Source organism: Oryctolagus cuniculus, chromosome 2 (assembly GCF_051225735.1).
Source record: "Oryctolagus cuniculus isolate XC-2025 breed Fujian yellow rabbit chromosome 2, ASM5122573v1, whole genome shotgun sequence".
NCBI lineage: Eukaryota > Metazoa > Chordata > Mammalia > Lagomorpha > Leporidae > Oryctolagus > Oryctolagus cuniculus.
The window spans coordinates 133,871,670-133,890,936 of NC_142868.1; the positions used below are offsets into that span (position 1 = coordinate 133,871,670).

A 19,267-nucleotide genomic window follows, 5' to 3' on the forward strand; every position below is an offset into this window, starting at 1 on the left:
CTCAAATAAAATAAATAAGATATTTTTTAAAAAAGCTCTTGTTAAATATTTAGCATTTACAAATATCTGTGGTGGTTGTTTTAAATAAAAGAGATGCTGTTTTACCAAAGAGTTTAAAGATAAATGAATAAATGATTGACAGAAGCATCAAAAAGCTGTTGTGGAAAACACTGATTGTCATCCTTTTTTTGGAAAGACAAAGTTACAGAGAGAGAGAGAGGTCTTCCATTCTGCTGGTTCACTCCCCAAATGACTGCAACAGCCAGAGCTGAGCTGATCTGAAGCCAGGAGCTTCTTCCGGATCTCCCACGTGGGTGCAGGGGCCAAGGGCTTGGGCCATCTTCTACTGCTCTCCCAGGCCCTAGCAGAGAGCTAGATTGGAAGTGGAGCAGCTGTGACCCGAACTGTCGACCATATGGGATGCTGGCGTTGCGGGCTGGAGCTTTAACCCGCTGCGCCACAGCGCTGGCCCCAAACACTGATTGTCATCCTTAATCTCAATGCTTAGATGCCAGCTTGGCATGCTTCTGCATATGATCTCCTTACTATTAATCACAAACAAATTACGAGTTGTATTTTATCATGAAAACCATTCTACACATTTTTTATTCATCTTGAATTTACATTCAACATTCTAAAGGCGGCAATAATACTGGGGGAAATTATTTGTTGCAAAGAAAAATGTAACTAACAGGGAGCATTTACCATGTGAGAGTCATTGTGATAAGTGTGTTATGCTTTTTTAAAAAAAGATTTATTTTATTTATTTGAAAGTCAAAGTTACACAGAGAAAGGAGAGAGAGATAAAGGTCTTCCATCCTCTGCTTTACTCCCCAACTGGCCACAACGGCCAGAGCTGCACTGATCCGAAGGCAGGAGCCAGGAGCCTCCTCCGGGTCTCCCACATGGGTGCAGGGGCCCAAGGACTTGGGCCATCTTCTACTGCTTTCCCAGGCCACAGCAGAGATCTGGATCAGAAGTGGAGCAGCTGGAACTTGAACCAGCACCCATATGGGATGCCAGTACGGCAGGCAGCAGTTATACCCGCTATGCCACAGTGCCGGCCCTGGTGTTTTATGCTTAATAACTGATTTAATCATCACAATAATCCTATAAAGAAGGATACTACTATTATCCTCATTGAGACATAGGTTAGCAACCTCCCTAGGATCTCAGGCTAGTAAATGGCAAATGTAATTTTCAAATCCACTTCCTTCCTTTTTTAAGACACCAAAACATTAGTTTTTTTTTTAACTTTTATTTAACAAATATAAATTTCCAAAGTACAGCTTATGGATTACAGTGGCTCCCCCCCCCATAACTTCCCTCCCACCCGCAACCCTCCCATCTCCCGCTCCCTCTCCCATTCCATTCACATCAAGATTCATTTTCAATTATCTTTATATACAGAAGATCAATTTAGTATATATTAAGTAAAGATTTCAACAGTTTGCACCCACACAGAAACACAAAGTGTAAGGTACTGTTTGAGTCCTAGTTATAGCATTAAGTCACATTGTACAACACATTAAGGACAGAGATCCTACATGAGGAGTAAGTGCACGGTGACTCCTGTTGTTGACTTTACAAATTGACACTCTTTAAGAGAAAAGGAAAGAAGTCAACAGTGCAAGAGTCCATTTCTGAAACTAACAATAAGGTAGGGGATGGGGCTGGGTTTCTGAGAGAGGGGATGGGAGGAGGCTGCAAGGAGAAACAAAAAGAAAACAAGAAAATCCCAATAGAGGCAATAGATCTACACCTGTTATTATGGTCATCTGTTGTCACTACACCTCAGGGGGAGGCTCTGCAGAGATAGACACAGGATGGCACCTGGCCTGGTGGGTTTTCACCAGTTCATCTGCTCCTGCCAAACCGGCTCCAGCCTGACAGCACTGACGGAGGCTGTGGAGAGCCTGAACAGGAGAACAGTCAGAAGCCCTTCCCAAGGTCACCCTGTGAGGAGTCAGGCGGGTTACCAGGCAATCAGGGGTGCAGAGTGCTTGCTTTCCCCCAGGGGCTGTCTTTTGCAAAATCAAAACTGCCTGCCTACTCCTTGAAAGTTTCCAATTTTACTACGAGAAAAGCAAAAAAGAGTGGTGATTCCACCCTCTTGAGCTCACAGTTTACTGTGGAAACAGTTACCCATCCCACCCTTCGGGATGGGTTTTATCAGGAGCCAGCCAGACGGGACTGTAAATCAGGTCTTTCCATGGGTTTTGTCCCTTCCTTGTAACCGAATGTCAAGTTTTTTTTTCTTCCCCCAAATTGTTCTTAAAAACCCCAGCACCACCGGCCCTTCGGGTCTTTTCCTCTTGGAGCTCCCCTCCGTGCTGCTCTGGGTGGAGGTCTTTGACTCTAATAAATCTTGCTCGTAAATCTCTCGCTTGTCGTCCATGTGAGACAAAGATCTGAGGTAATAACGGTTTCTCTGCCGCCGTCCCGCTGCGGTTTCACCTGTAACAACCACATGGATAGTTTGTGTCCTCCAGTTCACATCTTCACCAGGACACTCAAGGTCATTCGGTAGAGCTGATCTGCTCTCTTCTTAAACAGATTTTTGCCTTTATAATGAAGCCGATCTGCTTATCCATATTTCTGAAATTAATAAGCTGTGTGAGTTCTTGCCACGAATTCAGAGAATTCTGCCTAGTGGCTCAAATAGACCAGGCAGCATGGTCAGGTCAGTTTTCTAAGCCTTTTATTTAGTGAGAGAAATGTATCAGGGAGTGAAGGCTTTAAAGGAGAAAGAAAAGTCCGGAAATTAAGTTGGGGTGTAGAGTCAAAATCAGAGTGGAGTGAGTATAGCTAAAAGCTAATTGCAGATCTCTTGCTTCTGTACGTATCAGCTTTGCTTGCTAAAGGCTACGGGTGTATCTTGTGAAACTATGTGGGCCCAAATTCCAAGGAATTAACTTGACAGAAATGCACCCTGCACTGTTATCTTACAACCATATCTTGGATTTATTATTGTTCCTGGGTTTGTTATTGTTAACTGTTATCTTACAACCATATTCTGGATTTTTTATTGTTCACCACATACCAGGGTTTGGAGATTGTGAGCCCTAGTGAACAGAATACTTATAAAAAACTGTGTAACTCGCTGTTGGGGGCTGCATTCTGGTAAGGAGTGTTGATCCCAATCAGTCGGCAGCCCTTGCCTCTCATTTGCAATAAAAATGTGTGACTGTCACTGGTCTTTGTAATATTCTGCTTTAGCTGACGAGTGGATGCAACAAGCAGAGAGCAGGCGAGGAGCCAGGTGCAGTGAGCAGTTAGTTATGAGCAGCCACAAGCAGCTTAGCAGGAGCAGCAAAGATGGAGAGAACGAGAGAGCGCGGGTGGCCCGAAACGAAGGCCACGTGCCCCAACAATCGAATCCATTTTATCCTGTCTGCCTGCCTATATCATTAACACTCCCTCCTTGTTTGGCACCTACTTCTCTGACTGCTCCTTCTCACACTGCTTTGCAAGTTTCTTCTCTACATGGCCTTTAAATATCAGAGCTCCATGGCCGGCGCTGTATGTTAAGCATCCACCTGCGGTGACAGCATCCCATATGGATGCTAGTTCGAGTCCCAGCTGCTCCACTTCTGAACTAGAGCCCTCCTGGTAGCCTAGGAAAGCAGTAGATGGCCCAAGTGCTTGGGCCCCTGTACCCACATAGGAGACCCAGAGGAAGCTCCTGGTTTCTGGCTTCAGATGAGCTCAGCTCCAGCTGCTGTGGCCATTTGAGGAATGAACCAGCAATGGAAGTGTCGCTCCCTCATCCGCGGAGGAACGGCACAGGACCCTGCGCTGTTCTTTTGTCTGCTCGGCCCTTCCCGGGTTTGCTGCTGGTCCTTCCCGGGTTGGCTGCCGATCCTTCCACCCCCGTGGAAGGGCGGCTCCCCCTGCCACTTTCCCCACTTCCGTGGGGGAGCGGCACACCGCCGGCCGGCTCTCTCGGGGGGCTGCTCAGATGTTATCCGGATGTTCCCCTTAGATGTTCCTTGTGCGTGTTGTCTCTCTCCTCCTTTATAGTCCTCTTCGACCAATCCCAACTCTGCTACCCACACGCCGAGTACGCTGCTCTCCTCCAATCAGGAGCAGGATCAGCTCCTGCAGGTTATCGGTCGAACTGGAGGCAGCTGTGTAGAAGTTGTTTACTCCTCTCCCAGCGCCATATTGTGGGAGAGCAGATGCATAGAATAAGTCTTAATTCCAGTAACTTAGTCTAGTCCGAGTTGCTCCCCACATGGAAGACCTGTCTCTCCCTCTGTCTGTAACTCCGCCTCTCAAGTAAATAAATAAATCTTTAAAAAATAATCTCCCCGCCCCAAAAATACACTATCATAATTACAGGGGAAAAATAGTAAAATAAAATATGTATATATCAGGGTTCCGAGTCTCTGTCTTAGCCTCTTTTACTCTCCACCCTGCCCTCAGCTGTCTTAACCACTGTCATGGCTGTAAACCTCTATGTTGTTAACTCGCCAGTTCATCTCCACTTGGGTCTCTTTATTGAGTTCCTGACCTGTGGGTACCTGTCTATCTGACATTTCAGAGTTAATGCATTCAGAACAGACTAATGTTCTGTGCCCAAAAGCTGCATTTCCTTCCAGACTTGTCTTTTCCATCTCAGCCCATGGGGACAATCAGCTGTTGGCTGCTCGTAGTATGTCTCACTTCCCTCTACCTCTCTGCATTGACCCAGTGCAGGTCAACTTCCTCTCCTGCCCAGACAACTATAGTAACTTCTTAACTGTCTTCACTTTTTATGCAGGAGTTGGTGCCACACAGCTCCTGAAGATCTGTTCACAGCTGCTCACCCTGCTTCGAAGGTTCTTGACGGCTGGCTTCACCTCCTTTACTTTCCCCGTTTGCCTACCACATTGGCGTCTTTCATCTCATTGGCTTCTTTCAGTTTCTTGATCACCACAAACGCTCACCGGCTTCGAAGCTTCGCATATGCTATTTTCTATGCAGACCACTTCTCTCTCTCACATGGCAAATTTGTCTCCTGAGGACTTGGCTTAACTGAGCTCTCTGAAACTCTAGTCTTTTTTAGGTCTCTCCTGTCAGACACACTGTGTTTTTTTTTGTTTGTTTGTTTGTTGTTGTTTTTTTAAAGGCACTGTGACAGGGAGAGAGGGAGACAGAGAGAAAGAGATTTTTCACTCTCTAAATGACTGCAAGGACCAAGGCTGGGCCAGGACAAACCCAGGAGCCTGGAATTCCACCTGGTTCTCCCACATAGGTGGCAGGGGCCCAAGCACTTGAGCCATCATCTGCTGCTTTCCCAGGTGAATTAGGGAGCTGGATAGGAAGTGGAGCAGCCGGCACTTGAACAGATATGGGATGATGGCATTGCATTGCAGGCGTCAGACAGCCGGCAGTCACACAATCTTAATGAGTTCCATGCATTTCCTCATAGTACTTACCCACAGTTTGTAATTGTACATCATCTATTGATGTAATCATTAATTATCTTCTCCAAATGAATATAAACTCCTGGAAGGTCAAGGCTATACATTTTATTCCCCAATGTATATGGCTGACACAGAGGTCTGATTTTGGGCTTTAGACATCTGAGGTAGAGGTAGAAAGAGCGCTCCCAGATTCTGGTTCACTCCCCAGGTACCTGCAACAGCTGGGCTCAGCTGGGCCAAAGGTGGGAGCCAGGAGTTTAATCCGGTGGCAGAAACCCAATTAGTTGAGCCATCACTGCTGCCTCCCAAGGGTCTACATTGGTGGGAAGTTGGGATCAGGAGCCAGAACTAGGAATAGAACCCAGGCTCTAAGATGTGAGTGTGGACACCCGAACCACCTGCCCCTAAAACCACTTTCCAAGTGGAAACTCTCGCGTGACTTTATGCCAAGTGAGACTTCAGTGTCTGAAAAACTGGGACTTCTCTTTCACAGCTTGTGACCCGAGTCCAGAGACACTGGGCAGGGACATCTCAGCAACTCACTTCTTCACCCACTTGTGACAAGGGCTAAACCACAAGCACCCGAGTACTAACCACGTGGGAGGGCAGGAACCCACCCGTCCACAGTGGAAACAAGCCACCGGCTGGACGCGGGTGAAGTTGTCAGCGGAGAGCAGGAGCTTTGCAAATGATGGCACCACTACTTACACAAAGCGAAAATGCAGGGTAGCAAATCCTGCCCCAAGGAGCTCAGAAGCGGAACTGGGTGACTGCGGGTGGGGAGAGTTTCAGAAGAGAGGGTGACTAACTGGCAGCTTTAAAATGTGTCGCTTGGCTTCTGTTTCCCACACCTGCTGTGACCAGATGGTGTGCGGTGATCCCTCTGGCCTGCTGAGTCAAGAAGGGACTGAAACTTCCCCAATCTTTGTGTAGCCCCTACCTGTGAAATCGGGTGGGGAGACCAACTGCCCTGCAGTAATGAACATTGTCTCTCTTACTAGGAGATCTAATCTTTGATTCCTAAGTAGACGACATTGACACCTTGGGCAAATACTCACCTACAATCTTCTAATCCTAACCCCCCCTGCCACTCTACCTAAATCTACCCGTCCAGAAAGGTTTTACTAATAAATGGCTGGGCTTTCATATCCTCAAAAGGGTGTGTGTGTGTGTGTGTATGAATTCCTTTCTTATGATAGTGTGGAAATACTTACAACCAACATTATTAAAATATACAGTTTTATGAAAGTCTACGTGTCTATCATTTCTGTATAGCTTTATCAGATCATACATGTATAACTTAAATGCCAACAAAATGACAACGTTAATAAAGCAACATCGTTGACCCAATGTGACCGGCGACGCATGAATGAAATCAGGAACAAGGTGAATAGGCGGGGAGAGGCCCAGCATTGCAACGCATGCTCCTCACACAGGGCATCCTGCTCAGTCAGCCATTTGCTGTGCCTCAAGCCTCCACGGTCTTCCTCTTCCTCCTCTACTCCACCAGTGTCATCTGGTAGTCACGACTCACTCATCCACACATAGCTCAGCACAGCAGCGTTATTCCAAAAACCGAGAGGTGAAAGCAACCCAAAAACCCATCATCCAAGGAACAAATGAGGTCCTGATACATGCTGCAGCCTGGGTAAGACATTGTGCTAGGCGAAGGAAGCGAGTCAGTAAGGACTACAGCCCTCTCATACGATTCCACGCACAGGAAACGTGCAGCTTAGGCAAGTCGGTAGAACTAGAAAGAATAGCGGTCCAGAGAAAGAAACGAATTACCCAGTGCTAATGGGGTCATGGGAACGTTCCAGAATTAGATAACAGTGGTGACTGGACAACTCTATGAATACATAGGAAAAAGCCGCTTTCCAAAGAGTGAATTTTAGACTATATGTATCTATCTCAATTTAAAATTAAATACATAAAAAAAAAAAACATTGCAGGGGCGCACAACGCTCATAGGGGCCCCCTGCCACCTGGGAAGCAGGAGCGGAGCCCAGCGGAACAAGGCTTGACCGGCGCGGGTGGCCCCTCTTCCTTCCGGCGGACCCCCTCGCCTCAGCTCGCCTCCCGGCCTGCAGAACGCTCATTGGCCGAGCTCCGAGAGGGGCGGGGCGAGAAGGGGCGCGTCAAGTTTTATTTCGCGGGGCGGGCGCAAGCCTCAGCTCGCGAGACTTGGCTGGTTCCGCATTTCGGGTCTGTGAGGTGGGGGAGGCAGGCGAGGTAGGCGCCGCGGTTTCCAGGGATTGCAGCGGCTCGAACCGGCTCGGAGCAACCGCGGCCCTGCTTCCGCTGTCCGCGAGCTGAGCACCGTCGGCTCCCTCGCGCTGCCGGAGCCGGCTCCGAGGACTGACCGGGGCGGGGGCCAGCGGCCCCTCCCCTCCCCTCTGGCGACCGAAGATGAGCTTCCTCTTGTGAGTGAGGCCGGGCCGCGGGCCCGCTGAGGGCCGAGGTCAGGGAGGGCGGCGGAGGCGCCCGAGGCGAGGGCTGGGCCCTGGGGCAGGGGCAGGGGCAGGTGGCTGGCGTTGGCTTTCCCGCTGCCCTGGTCCGCTGCGGAGGCGGGGAGGTGGGCGGAGACGGAGGGAGCTGAAGGTCGAGGCGCAGGAAGCCGGGCGCGGAGGCTGGGGACTAGCGAGGCCCCGAGGCCGGCAGCGCCTGCAAACTTTTCCGCCCCGACGCCCCCGGGGGCGGAGCGCGGCCCCGGCGCGGGCGCCCGGCGTCGCTGATCTGGATGCTGTAGCGGTCGTGACCCGCTGCTGACTTAGCCTTTTACTCCACGGTTTGTCGGGTTTTGTAATGGCCGGTATTAAATGGCCCCCGCGGAAGACTGCCGCGCCGGGCAAAACGTGTTTGAGGAGCTTGGAGCTGACCTGGGCTGGCCGCGGAGCCTTCTCCTGTTCTGGTTCTGTGGCTTTAAGTTGGCTAATGTCTCTCGTCTGTGGAATCCAGTTATGGAGAGAACGCCTGGCCCCAAATGAGGCTTCAGTGGAAAAGCTTGCGAATTAACTGTCCTTAGATGCTTAAGGTTTGAGAAGCATAGCTCTGGCATCATGTTTATTATTCCAGTGGCTTCCTCTGCCTTGTGTATCGCTTACATGTGTGGTGCACGACTGAATAAATACCCAGTTTTGATTATGGACATAGCGTGCCTTACACTTTTATTAAATTAAGTAATTCATATCCACATTTTGTTTACTCCTTTATTTTGGAAATTTCGAATTCTGTCCAATATTGTGCTGTTATAGCGCTACCGAAAATGCCTTTGCCGTCCCGGTGGGGTTCCCCCCCCCCCTCCGATTTTTCTCTCCTTCGGGTTATTTTCTTAAGGGTATATATAGTCTCCAAAGTACGATTACCATGTTAAAAAGCCTATAAGGTTTAGATTTAATTAGAGATTTCCACCAGAGTAGTGTGGAAAGCTTATGAGCTGATGTTTATTTTTTTTTTAAGATTTATTTATTTATTTATTTGAAAGAGTTACACAGAGAAAGAGGCAGAGAGAGAGAGGTCTTCCATCTGCTGGATTACTCCCCAACTGGCCGCAACGGCTGGGGCTGCACTGATCAGGAGCCAGGAGCATCCTCCAGGTCTCCCACGCCGGTGCAGAGGCCCAAGGACTTGGGCCATCCTCTACTGCTTTCCCAGGCTGTAGCAGAGAGCTGGATTGGAAGTGGAGCAGCCGGGTCTCAGGTCTCAAACGTGCGTTCACAAGGGATGCCGGCGCTTCAGGCCAGGGCGTTGACCCACTGTGCCACAGCCCCGGCCACTGAGCTGATGTTTAGTTAGTGGTTTTTAGTTTGTGGATGCTCGAGTGCTCAGTTGCTTTTTTTTTTTTTTTTTTTTTTAAGATTTATTTATATATTTGAAAGGGTTACACAGAGAGAGAAGGAGAGACAGAGAGAGAGGTCTTCCATTAGCTGGGTCACACCCCAACTGGCCACAACTGCAGGAGCTGTGCCAATTCAAAGCCAGGAGCTTCTTCCAGGTCTCCCATGCGGGTGCAGGAGCCGAAGACTTGGGCACCTTCTGCTTTCCCAGGCCATAGCAAAGAACTGGATTGGAAGTGGAGCAGCTGGGACTTGAACCAGCACCCATATGAGATGCCGGCACTGCAGGCGGCAGCTTTACCTGTTACACCACAGTGCCGGCCCCCTCAGTTGCTTTTTGAACCCAAAAATGAGACTTGACATTTGTGTGAAGGATCTCATGTATTCATGCATGGGTATCCTCAGACACCAAGGAGTAGAATTGCTGATTTGTATGGTAACTGTTTTTGATCTTTTGAAAACTGCCAAACTTTTTCAAAGTGCAGCACCATTTTGCATCTCCACCTGCACTGTGTGGTGGTTCCAATTTCCCCACATCCACTCTAGCACCTAATTGTCTGACTTTTTTATTACAGCCATCTTAAGTCAGCATGAAGTGGCATCTTCTCATTTTGCTTTGCATTTCCGTGATGACTAATGCTGAGCGTCTTTTCCCTTGCTTATTGGCCATTTGTTTATCTTCTTCGGAGTAAGGTCTCTTCAGATCCTTCACCTGTTTTTAAACTGAGTTGTCTTTTTCATTTATAAGACTTCTATACATTCAGGATACAAGTCCATTATCAAATCCATGATCTGCAAATAGTTTCCTGCATTTTGTGGGTTGTTTTCACTATCTTTATGTTGTCATTTGAAGCACAAAAAATTTTTTTTTCTTTAAAGTTTGTTTATTTACTTAAAAGACACAGTTACAGAGAGAGGAGAGAAAGGGAGAGGTCTTCCATCTGCTGGTTCACTCCCCAGATGTCCACAACAGCCAGGGCTGGGCCAGGCCAAAGCTAGGAGCTTCTTCTAGGTCTCCCGCGTAGGGTAGGGTTCCAAGGATTTGGACCATCCTCTGCTGTTTTCCTAGGTGCATTAGCAGGGAGCTGGATTGGAAGTGGAGCAGCTGGGACTTGAACTGGTCCCCGTATTACTTAATCCACTGCATCACCGTGTGGGCCCCAAAAATCTTAACCTACATGAAGACCACACTGAATCTTGACAAATCACTTCATACTTCATAGTTTTCCATATTTAGTTTCTTGCCAGTCACAGCTCCCCCCCACCCCCTTTTACGATTTATTTATTTGAACAGCAGCTTGACAGAGAAATCTTCCATCTGCTGGTTCACTCCACGAGTGGCTGCAACAGCCAGGGCTGATCCAGGCTGAAGCAAAGCGGCAGGAACTCCATCTGGTTTTCCCACCTGGATGGCAGGAACTAACGTACTTGAGCCATCATCTGCTGCTTCCCACGTGTGTTAGCAGGAAGCTGGATCAGAAGCAGAGTAGTCAGGACTGGAACCAGCACTGTAGATGGGATTTGGGTATCCCAAGCAACAGCTTTAACCTGCTGTGCCATGTGCCTACCCGTTACTGCTATTTCTGAAGGTCCATTCTTTTTAATTTGTTACTTCCCTGTTAAATGTAGTTCTTTATCATATTAAAAACTTTCACATTTGATTTTTAGTGTTTTCATAATTTTTACTTCAATCAGTCTTATTTAAAAGTCATGGTACTCAGGTAAAGTAATAGCTACAGTTCTGTTCCTTCCCTTCCTAGGGTAATCATTAGTTTGTTGTGTTCTTTCTGTCTTTTACAAAATGGGCTGTTGCTGTTCATTTGGTTCTGAGTGTGTTTATGTTTTGAGATCTTTACATATGAATATGTGTATTTTATCCTTAATAAGTCTGAGTCTGCAATATTACAGACTTTGTATGTTAAGTAAGTTACTTCTCTACTGATAAACTTTAGGATTATTTCTAGCTTTTTTTAACCTCTTTAGGAGAGATACTGAGAAGTGGAATGGAGGATAGATGGAGGGGTTGTTGGTGTTAGCAGATGCTGCCATATTGTTCTACCAATATGTTATATGGCTTTATACTTCCACTGAGAGTGTATCAGAGTACTAATGTCTCTATACCTTAGTTCAGTTAATAATGTAATCTTCGACATTCAGATTAGGGTAAAATATATCTTTCTTCAGTTGAACAGTTTTTTTTTTTTTTTTTTTGACAGGCAGAGTGGACAGTGAGAGAGAGAGACAGAGAGAAAGGTCTTCCTTTGCCGTTGGTTCACCCTCCAATGGCCACCGCTGCAGCCGGCGCACCGCGCTGATCCTGGCAGGAGCCAGGAGCCAGGTGCTTTTCCTGGTCTCCCATGGGGTGCAGGGCCCAAGCACCTGGGCCATCCTCCACTGCACTCCCTGGCCATAGCAGAGAGCTGGCCTGGAAGAGGGGCAACCGAGACAGAATCCGGCACCCCAACCGGGACTAGAACCCGGTGTGCCGGCGCCGCAAGGTGGAGGATTAGCCTATTGAGCCACGGCGCCGGCCTTGTTGAACAGTTTTTCACATCTTTGTTGACTGTAGCACTTCTGAATTGCTATTCATTTCATTAGCTCACTTTTTTTTTTTTTTTTTTGACAGGCAGAGTGGACAGTGAGAGAGACAGAGAGAAAGGTCTTCCTTTGCCGTTGGTTCACCCTCCAATGGCCGCCGCGGCCCGCACTGATCCGAAGGCAGGAGCCAGGTGCTTCTCCTGGTCTCCCATGGGGTGCAGGGCCCAAGCACTTGGGCCATCCTCCACTGCCTTCCCAGGCCATAGCAGAGAGCTGGCCTGGAAGAGGGGCAACCAGGACAGAATCCGGCGCCCCGACTGGGACTAGAACCCAGTGTGCCGGCGCCGCAAGGCAGAGGATTAGCCTAGTGAGCCGCGGCGCTGGCTCATTAGCTTACTTTTCTAAGAGTTCCTTATATTTTTACTAAGTTGCTGAAGTCCTTTAATAACCAGCTAATCCTTTGTAATATATGTTACAAGTACTTTTTTTGTTACTTATTTCTTTGCTGTGTTATGATTTGGAATCAGTCTTTTTTTCTTTAAGGTTTCTGGATTTTGGGAAGACCTTATGGATGGTGTAATTCGGGAATAAAAATTAGCCTCCCATCCTAAATAATTATGTCTGTCTCATATATTTTCCCCGCTAAAAACTTCACAATGTTAGTAGTAGTTATTTTACTGTGGTTCGCTTTATTGACATTCCAAATATTTTGATATAGAAAACTGGATGTTTTTGAACTATGAGAACCTTAAGCCTGCCTCCCTTCCCTATACCATTTCTTATAGGTAGAAATTGAGATTAAAAGGATAAATTTCTTAGGCAGTCATAGTGAGTGGTAGATCAAAGTGTAGACTCTAAGTTTTTTTCTTTGGTTAAAGTGTGTTTTACACCGAATTTGTTAACAGGACATAGTAAAGTTGCCTTATTTGTGGAATTGTGTTGCTAAACTTGCTTTCATGTGTTGTAGGAAAAACATACATGGAACATTCTTTTATTGTGATCATTATTCTTCCACTTTCCCTCTCCAATTCTGGCATTTTGTGGGGAGCAATTTCTATGCCTAAAGTAATGTTATTTTGGTGTAATCCTAAAAACTCATATGCTTTTACTTTTAACCTAACAGCAGCAGCCGTTCTTCTAAGACATTCAAACCAAAGAAGAATATCCCAGAAGGGTCTCATCAGTATGAACTCTTGAAGCATGCGGAAGCAACTCTGGGAAGTGGGAATCTGAGACAAGCTGTTATGTTGCCAGAGGGGGAGGACCTCAATGAATGGATTGCTGTTAACAGTAAGTTTTTGTTTTTTTGTTTTTTTTAAGATTTATTTATTTATTTGAAAGCCAGAACTACAGAGAGATCCATCTTCCAACTACGGGTTCACTCTCAATGGCCAGATCTGGTCCAGGCTGAAGCCAGGAGGTAGAAAGTCCATCCTGGTCTCCCATGTGGGTTGTAGGGGCCCAAGTACATGGGCCATCCTCTGCTTCCTTTGCAGGCACATTGGCAGAAAACTGTATCAGAAGTGGAGCAGCTGAGACTCCTGGTCTGATAAGGGAAACCTGCATTGCTAGCAGCTGCTTAACCCACTGTACCATAGAGCTGACCCCAACATTAAGTTTTTCATGACATACAGTTGGTTTATAAAAGATTTTGCCAAAATCTTTTTGTTAATTTTCTTTTACAAGTATAATTATTGTAATACAGCAGATTATCTGTAAAAAAACACATAAATACAAATAAATCTAATAATGTTCTCTTCAGAATATTTGGTAGTAACTTGTGCTGAGTAGAGAGACCTGAGGAGAAATGGTGAGTCCTATGGGTTAGAAGTTTCTGAGGAGACGAGTCTGCAGAGTAAAGTCATCTGAGAGATTGACAAATACAAAATCCATTTGCATTCTTTTGCCCCTAAGGCCAGCTGCACTCATTGGCCTATTCATCAGAAAAGTCAGATGTAGTTTATATGGTTGATTGTCGTGACTTGCGAAGTCAGAAGGAGGTTGAGAACCTGAGAGAAAAGGGAGGAATAGTGGGCTGAAAGTGCTGAGTCCAAGAGAACAAGGGCAGGGCATGGCACAGTCCTGCTAGAGATTTCAATGTGAGTCTCTCATTTCTTCTTTCTTTCTTTTTTTTCCAGGTTTGTTTATTTATTTATTTGAAAGGCAGAGTTACAGAGGCAGAGAAACAGAAAGAGAGGTCTTTCATCTGCAGGTTCACTCCCCAAATGGGCGCAGTGGCTGGAACTGTCCGATCAGGAGCCTGTAGCTTCTTCCAGGTCTCTCACTTAGGCCATCTTCTGCTGTTTTCCCAGGCCATAGCTGAGAGCGCAATTGGAAGTGGAGTAGCCGGGACTCGAACCGGCACCCATATGGGATGCTGGCGCTGCAGGTGGTGGTTTTACCCACTACACCACAGTGCTGGCCCCATCTCTCATTTCTGAGATGAGACTGGTTCTGGGTGATAAAATTTAACTCTGTTAGAAATTTCAGATGTCCGGGGGCCGGCGCTGTGGCGCAGTGGGTTAATGCCCTGGCCTAAACCGCCGGCATCCCATATGGGCACCGGTTCTAGTCCTGGCTGCACCACTTCCAATCCAGCTCTCTGCTGTGGCCTGGGAAAGCAGTAGAAGATGGCCCAAGTCCTTGGGCACCTGCATGGGAGACCTGGAAGAAGCTCCTGACTCCTGGCTTTGGATCGGCGCAGTTCCAGATGTTGTGGCCAATTGGGGAGTGAACCATCAAATGTAAGACCTCTCTCTCTCTCTCTTTCTCTCTTTCTCTCTTTCTCTCTTTCTCTCTTTCTCTGCCTCTCCTCTGTGTAACTCTGACTCTCAAGTAAAAAAGAAATAAATCTTTAAAAAAAAAAGAAATTTCAGATGTTCTAGGAGATTTTAAAACTTTTTAGTGGAAAATTATAAATGTAAAAGTAGACAAACTAGTACAGTGAATTCCCCAGTATCTGTCATCCTCTTTCAGCCAGTATCAATTTGTGACCAATTGTGCTGCTTCTGTATCCCAACTTGATTATTTTGAAGCAAATTTCTGACACATTATTTAATCTGTAAATCAATTAGTATCTTTTAAAAGACAAAATCTGTGATCTTTTCTTTTTTAAATATTTAGAGGGGCTGACGATGTGGTGTGGTAGGTTAAGCCTCCACCTGCAGTGCTGGCAGCCCATATATGTGCTGGTTCTTTTCCCGACTGCTCCTCTTATGATGCAGCTCCTTGCTGTGGCCTGGGAAAGCAGTGGATAATGCCACAAGTGCTTGGGCCCCTGCACCCATGTGGGAGACCTGGAAGAAGCTCCTGGCTTCCAATCAGCCCAGCTTTGGCCATTGCTGCCATTTGAAGAGTGAACCAGTGGAGAGAAGACCTCTCTCTGACTCTACCTCGCCGTCTATAACTCTCCTCTCAAATAAATAAATAAATCTTTTAAAAATATATTTAGAGTCAGAGAAGAGAGGGAAAGACCAACAGATCTCCCACAACAATGGGGTTGGGTCAGGTTGAAGCCAAGTACTCCATCTAGGTCTCCCACAAAGATGGCAGGGACTCAAGTACTTGAATCATCATCTGCTGGTTTCCCACACATTAGCAGGAAGCCGGATAAGAAGCAGAGTAGCCAGGACTCAAATAGGCACTCTGGTATGAAATGTGGGCTGCAGGTAAGCAGCTTAATCCACTGCACCACAGTGCCTGCCCCTCCCATTGTTTTTTATTTATTTGAAAGAGAGAGGGAGAGACTGAGAGAGATCTTCCATCTCTGGTTCACTCCCCAAATGTCCACAACAGCTAGAGCTGGGCAGATCCAAAACCAGGAGCCAGGAGCCAAGAGCTTCTTCCACGTCTCCCACACAGGTGCAGGGGCCCAAGGACTTGGGCCATCTTCTGTTGCTTTCCCAGGCCATAACAGAGAGCTGGATCAGAAGTTGAGCAGCCAGGACTCAAACTGGTGCCCATATGGGATGCCAGCACTGCAGGCAGCAGTTTTATCCTCTACACCACAGTGGCGGCTCCATCCAGTGGATTTTTGCTGTTTATGTCCCCCAAGGCATCATGATCATGTTCTGTTCCTTCATTTGTTTTCTATAAATGCTAGATCCAGAGCTTTATGCAATGATGAAAATGTTCTTTACCATTACTATGGCCATTTAACCCTCGAAAAAGGGCTCATGTGAGCCACTTTTATTTATTTATTTGAAAGAGTTACAGAGAGAGAGGAGAGGCAGAGAGAGAGAGGTCTTCCATCTGCTGGTTCACTCCCCAATTGGCCACAATGGCCGGAGCCAGGAACCAGGAGCTTCTTCCAGGTCTTCCCATGCAGGTGCAGGGACTGAAGGACTTGGGCCATCTTCTACTGCTTTCCCAGGCCACAGCAGAGATCAGAAGTGGAGCAGCTGGGTCTCAAACCGGCACCAATACGGGATGCCGATACTGCAGGCAGTGGCTTTACCCACTATGCCACAGTGCCATCCCCTCCCATAATTTCTTTATCCTTTCTTCAGTTGATGAGCATTTGGGTTGGTTCCATGTCTTAGCTATTGTGAATTGAGCTGCAATAAACAAGGGGGTGCAGATAACTCTTTTTTTTTAAGATTTGTCTATTTATTTGAAAGTCAGAGTTACACAGAGAGAGAGTCTTTCATCTGCTGGTTTACTCCCCAGTTGGCTGCAACAGGTGGAGCTGCACCGATGCAAAGCCAGGAGCCACGAGTTTCTTCCAGGTCCCCTACGTGGGTGCAGGGGCCCAAGGACTTGGGCCATCTTCCACTGCTATCCCAGACCATAGCAGAGAGCTGGATTGTAAGTGGAGCAGCCGGATGTGAACTGGTGCCCATATGGGATGCCAGCACTGCAGGTGGCGGCTTTATCCACTATGCCACAGCACGGGACCCTACAGATAACTCTTTGATATACTGATTTCATTTCCCTTGATTAAACTCCCAGGAGTGGGATGGCTGGGTCATATGGTAGGTCTATATTCAGATTTCTGAGGTATCTCCATACTGTCTTCCATAGTGGCTTTACCAATTTACGTTCCCACCAACAGTGGATTAGGGTACCTTTTCCCCACATCCTTGCCAGCATTTGTTGTTTATTGATTTCTGTATGAAGTCCATTTTAACTGGGATGAGGTGAAACCTCATTGTGGTTTGGATTTGCATTTCCCTGATGGCTAGTGATCCTGAGCATTTTTTCATGTGTCTGTTGGCCATTTGGATTTCCTCTTTTGAAAAATATCTAGGCTGGTGCCATGGCTCACTTGGCTAATCCTCCGCCTGTGGCGCCGGCACCTTGGGTTCTAGTCCCGGTTGGGGTGCCGGATTCTGTCCCGTTTGCTCCGCTTCCAGTCCAGCTCTCTGCTGTGGCCCTGGAAGGCAGTGGAGGATGGCCCAAGTACTTGGGTCCCTGCACCCGCATGGGAGACTAGGAGGAAGCACCCGGCTCCTGGCTTCGGATCGGCACAGCGCCAGCCGTTGCGGCCAATTGAGGAGTGAACCAGTGGATGGAAGACCTCTCTCTGTCTCTACCTCTCTCTGTAACTCTATCTTTCATATAAATAAAATCTATAAAATATTTACTCTCAGCATATAGTTTTTTTTCTCTTGACATGTCTTTTGCAGAACAGAAAACTGTATATTAATAAAGTTCAGCTTATCAATATTTTTTATGAATTAGGCCTTTGTTGATGTATCAAAGTCATTGCCAAACCCGAGGTCATGTAAATTTTTTTTAAGATTATTTATTTGAAAGAGTTACAGAGAGAGGAGGGAGAAAGCAATCATCCATCTGCTGGTTCACTCCTGAAATAGCCACATCAGCCAGGGCTGGGCTAGGCTGAAGCCAGGAGCTTCTTCCGGGTCTCTCACGTGAGTGCAGGGGCCAAGGACTTGGGCCATCTTCTGCTGCTTTCCCAGGCACATTAGTAGGGAGCTGGGTTGGAAGTGGAGCAGCCAAGACTTGAACCAGTGCCTATATGGGATGTAGGCACTGCAGACAGCAGTTTAACCCACTGTTTATACTTTTACATTCTACATTTAGGTCTGTGATCCATTTTGAGTTGTTTTTTTTTTTTTTTCTAGGGAGATATCAGTTGTTCCAGCACCATTTGTTGAAAAGACTGTCTGCCTCAGATTTCCTTTGCTTCTTTGTCCAAGATCAGTTGACTGTATTTATGTGGGTCTGTTTATGGGCTTATTATTCTCTTCTATTGATCAGTTTGTTCTTTCACCAGTATTATACTATCTTGATTACTGTAGCTTTAGAGTAAATCTTGAAATTGAGTAGTATTAGTTCTACCAACTTAGTTCTTCATTCAATGTTAGGTAGCTACTTTGGGTTTTTGGTTTCTCCATATAAAATTTAAAACCAGTTTGTTAATAACTACAATTAACATGCTGGAGATTTTTATTGTCTCTAGCTTTTTTGTTTTTTTTTTTGTTTTGTTTTTTAAATGTAAGTGGTATATTCTCTTTTGTGTCTATGTTGTATTTTTTTTTAAAATTTTTTCCTTTTTTTAAAAAATTTATTTGAAAGAGATACAGAGGGAGAAGGATCTTTCTACCCTTGGTTCACTCTCCGAATGCCTTCAACAACTAGAGCTAGACCTAAAACTCACTTTGGATTGCCCAAGTGGGTGGCAGGGACCCAAGTATTTGAGCCATCATCTGCCTACCAGAGTGTGCATTAAAAGAAAGCTGGATCAGAAGCAGAACTGGGACTCAAACCCAGACTCTCTGATATGAAATGCAGGCATCTCAGCTGCTAACATCCACTTCTTTAGTTGTCTTTTTGTGTCTTTTTTTAAATTGGCTATTCATAATCATTACTTTAATCAATACAGTTTGATAGAAATTGAATGTGAGCTATATATAGAATTGTAAGTTTTCTGGTAGTCACATTTTTAAAAAATTTTTTCTTTTTTCTTTTTTTTTTTAAGTTTATTTGAAAGTCAGGGATACAAAGAGAGCTCTTCCCATCTGCTGGTTCACTCCTCAAATGGCCACAACAGCCAGGACTGGGCCAGGATGAAGCCAGGAGCTTCTTGGTCTCCTATATAGGTGGCAGGGGCCTGACACTTGGGCCATGAACCACATGCACTGGCACCCATATGGCAGTGGCCCAACTTACTCCACCACAGTGCTGGCCCCTAAAAATTTGTTACTTTTTTTTTTTTTTTTTTTTTTTTTTTTGCAGGCAGAGTTAGAGACAGAACAGACAGACAGGGAGAGGACCGGCACCATGGCTCACTTGGCTAATCTTCCGCCTGCGGCACCGGTACCCCAGGTTCTAGTCCCAGTTGGGGTGCTGGGTACTAGTCCCAGCTGCTCCTCTTCCAGTCCAGCTCCCTGCTGTGGCCCGGGAAGGCAGTGGAGGATGGCCCAAGTGCTTGGGTCCCTGCACCCACATGGGAGACCAGGAGAAGCACCTGGCTCCTGGCTTTGGATTGGCACAGCGCCTGCTGTGGCAGCCATTAGG

General features: G+C 46.5%; 1 protein-coding gene across 2 annotated transcripts in view; it reads left to right on the forward strand.

Annotated features, from left to right (window-relative positions):
- The first annotated feature begins 7,522 nt into the window (after positions 1 to 7,522).
- The window catches only part of MOB1A (MOB kinase activator 1A), a 28,054-nt gene continuing 16,309 nt past the window's right edge, over positions 7,523 to 19,267 (forward strand). The window contains exons 1-2 of one of the 2 annotated variants that reach the window (XM_002709733.6): positions 7,523 to 7,834; positions 12,909 to 13,075. In XM_002709733.6, the coding sequence (XP_002709779.1) occupies positions 7,821 to 7,834; positions 12,909 to 13,075 (181 nt within the window). In that variant the 5' untranslated portion in view covers positions 7,523 to 7,820. The remainder of the gene's footprint in view (positions 7,835 to 12,908; positions 13,076 to 19,267) is intronic. The other variant, XR_016229278.1, reaches the window with a different exon arrangement.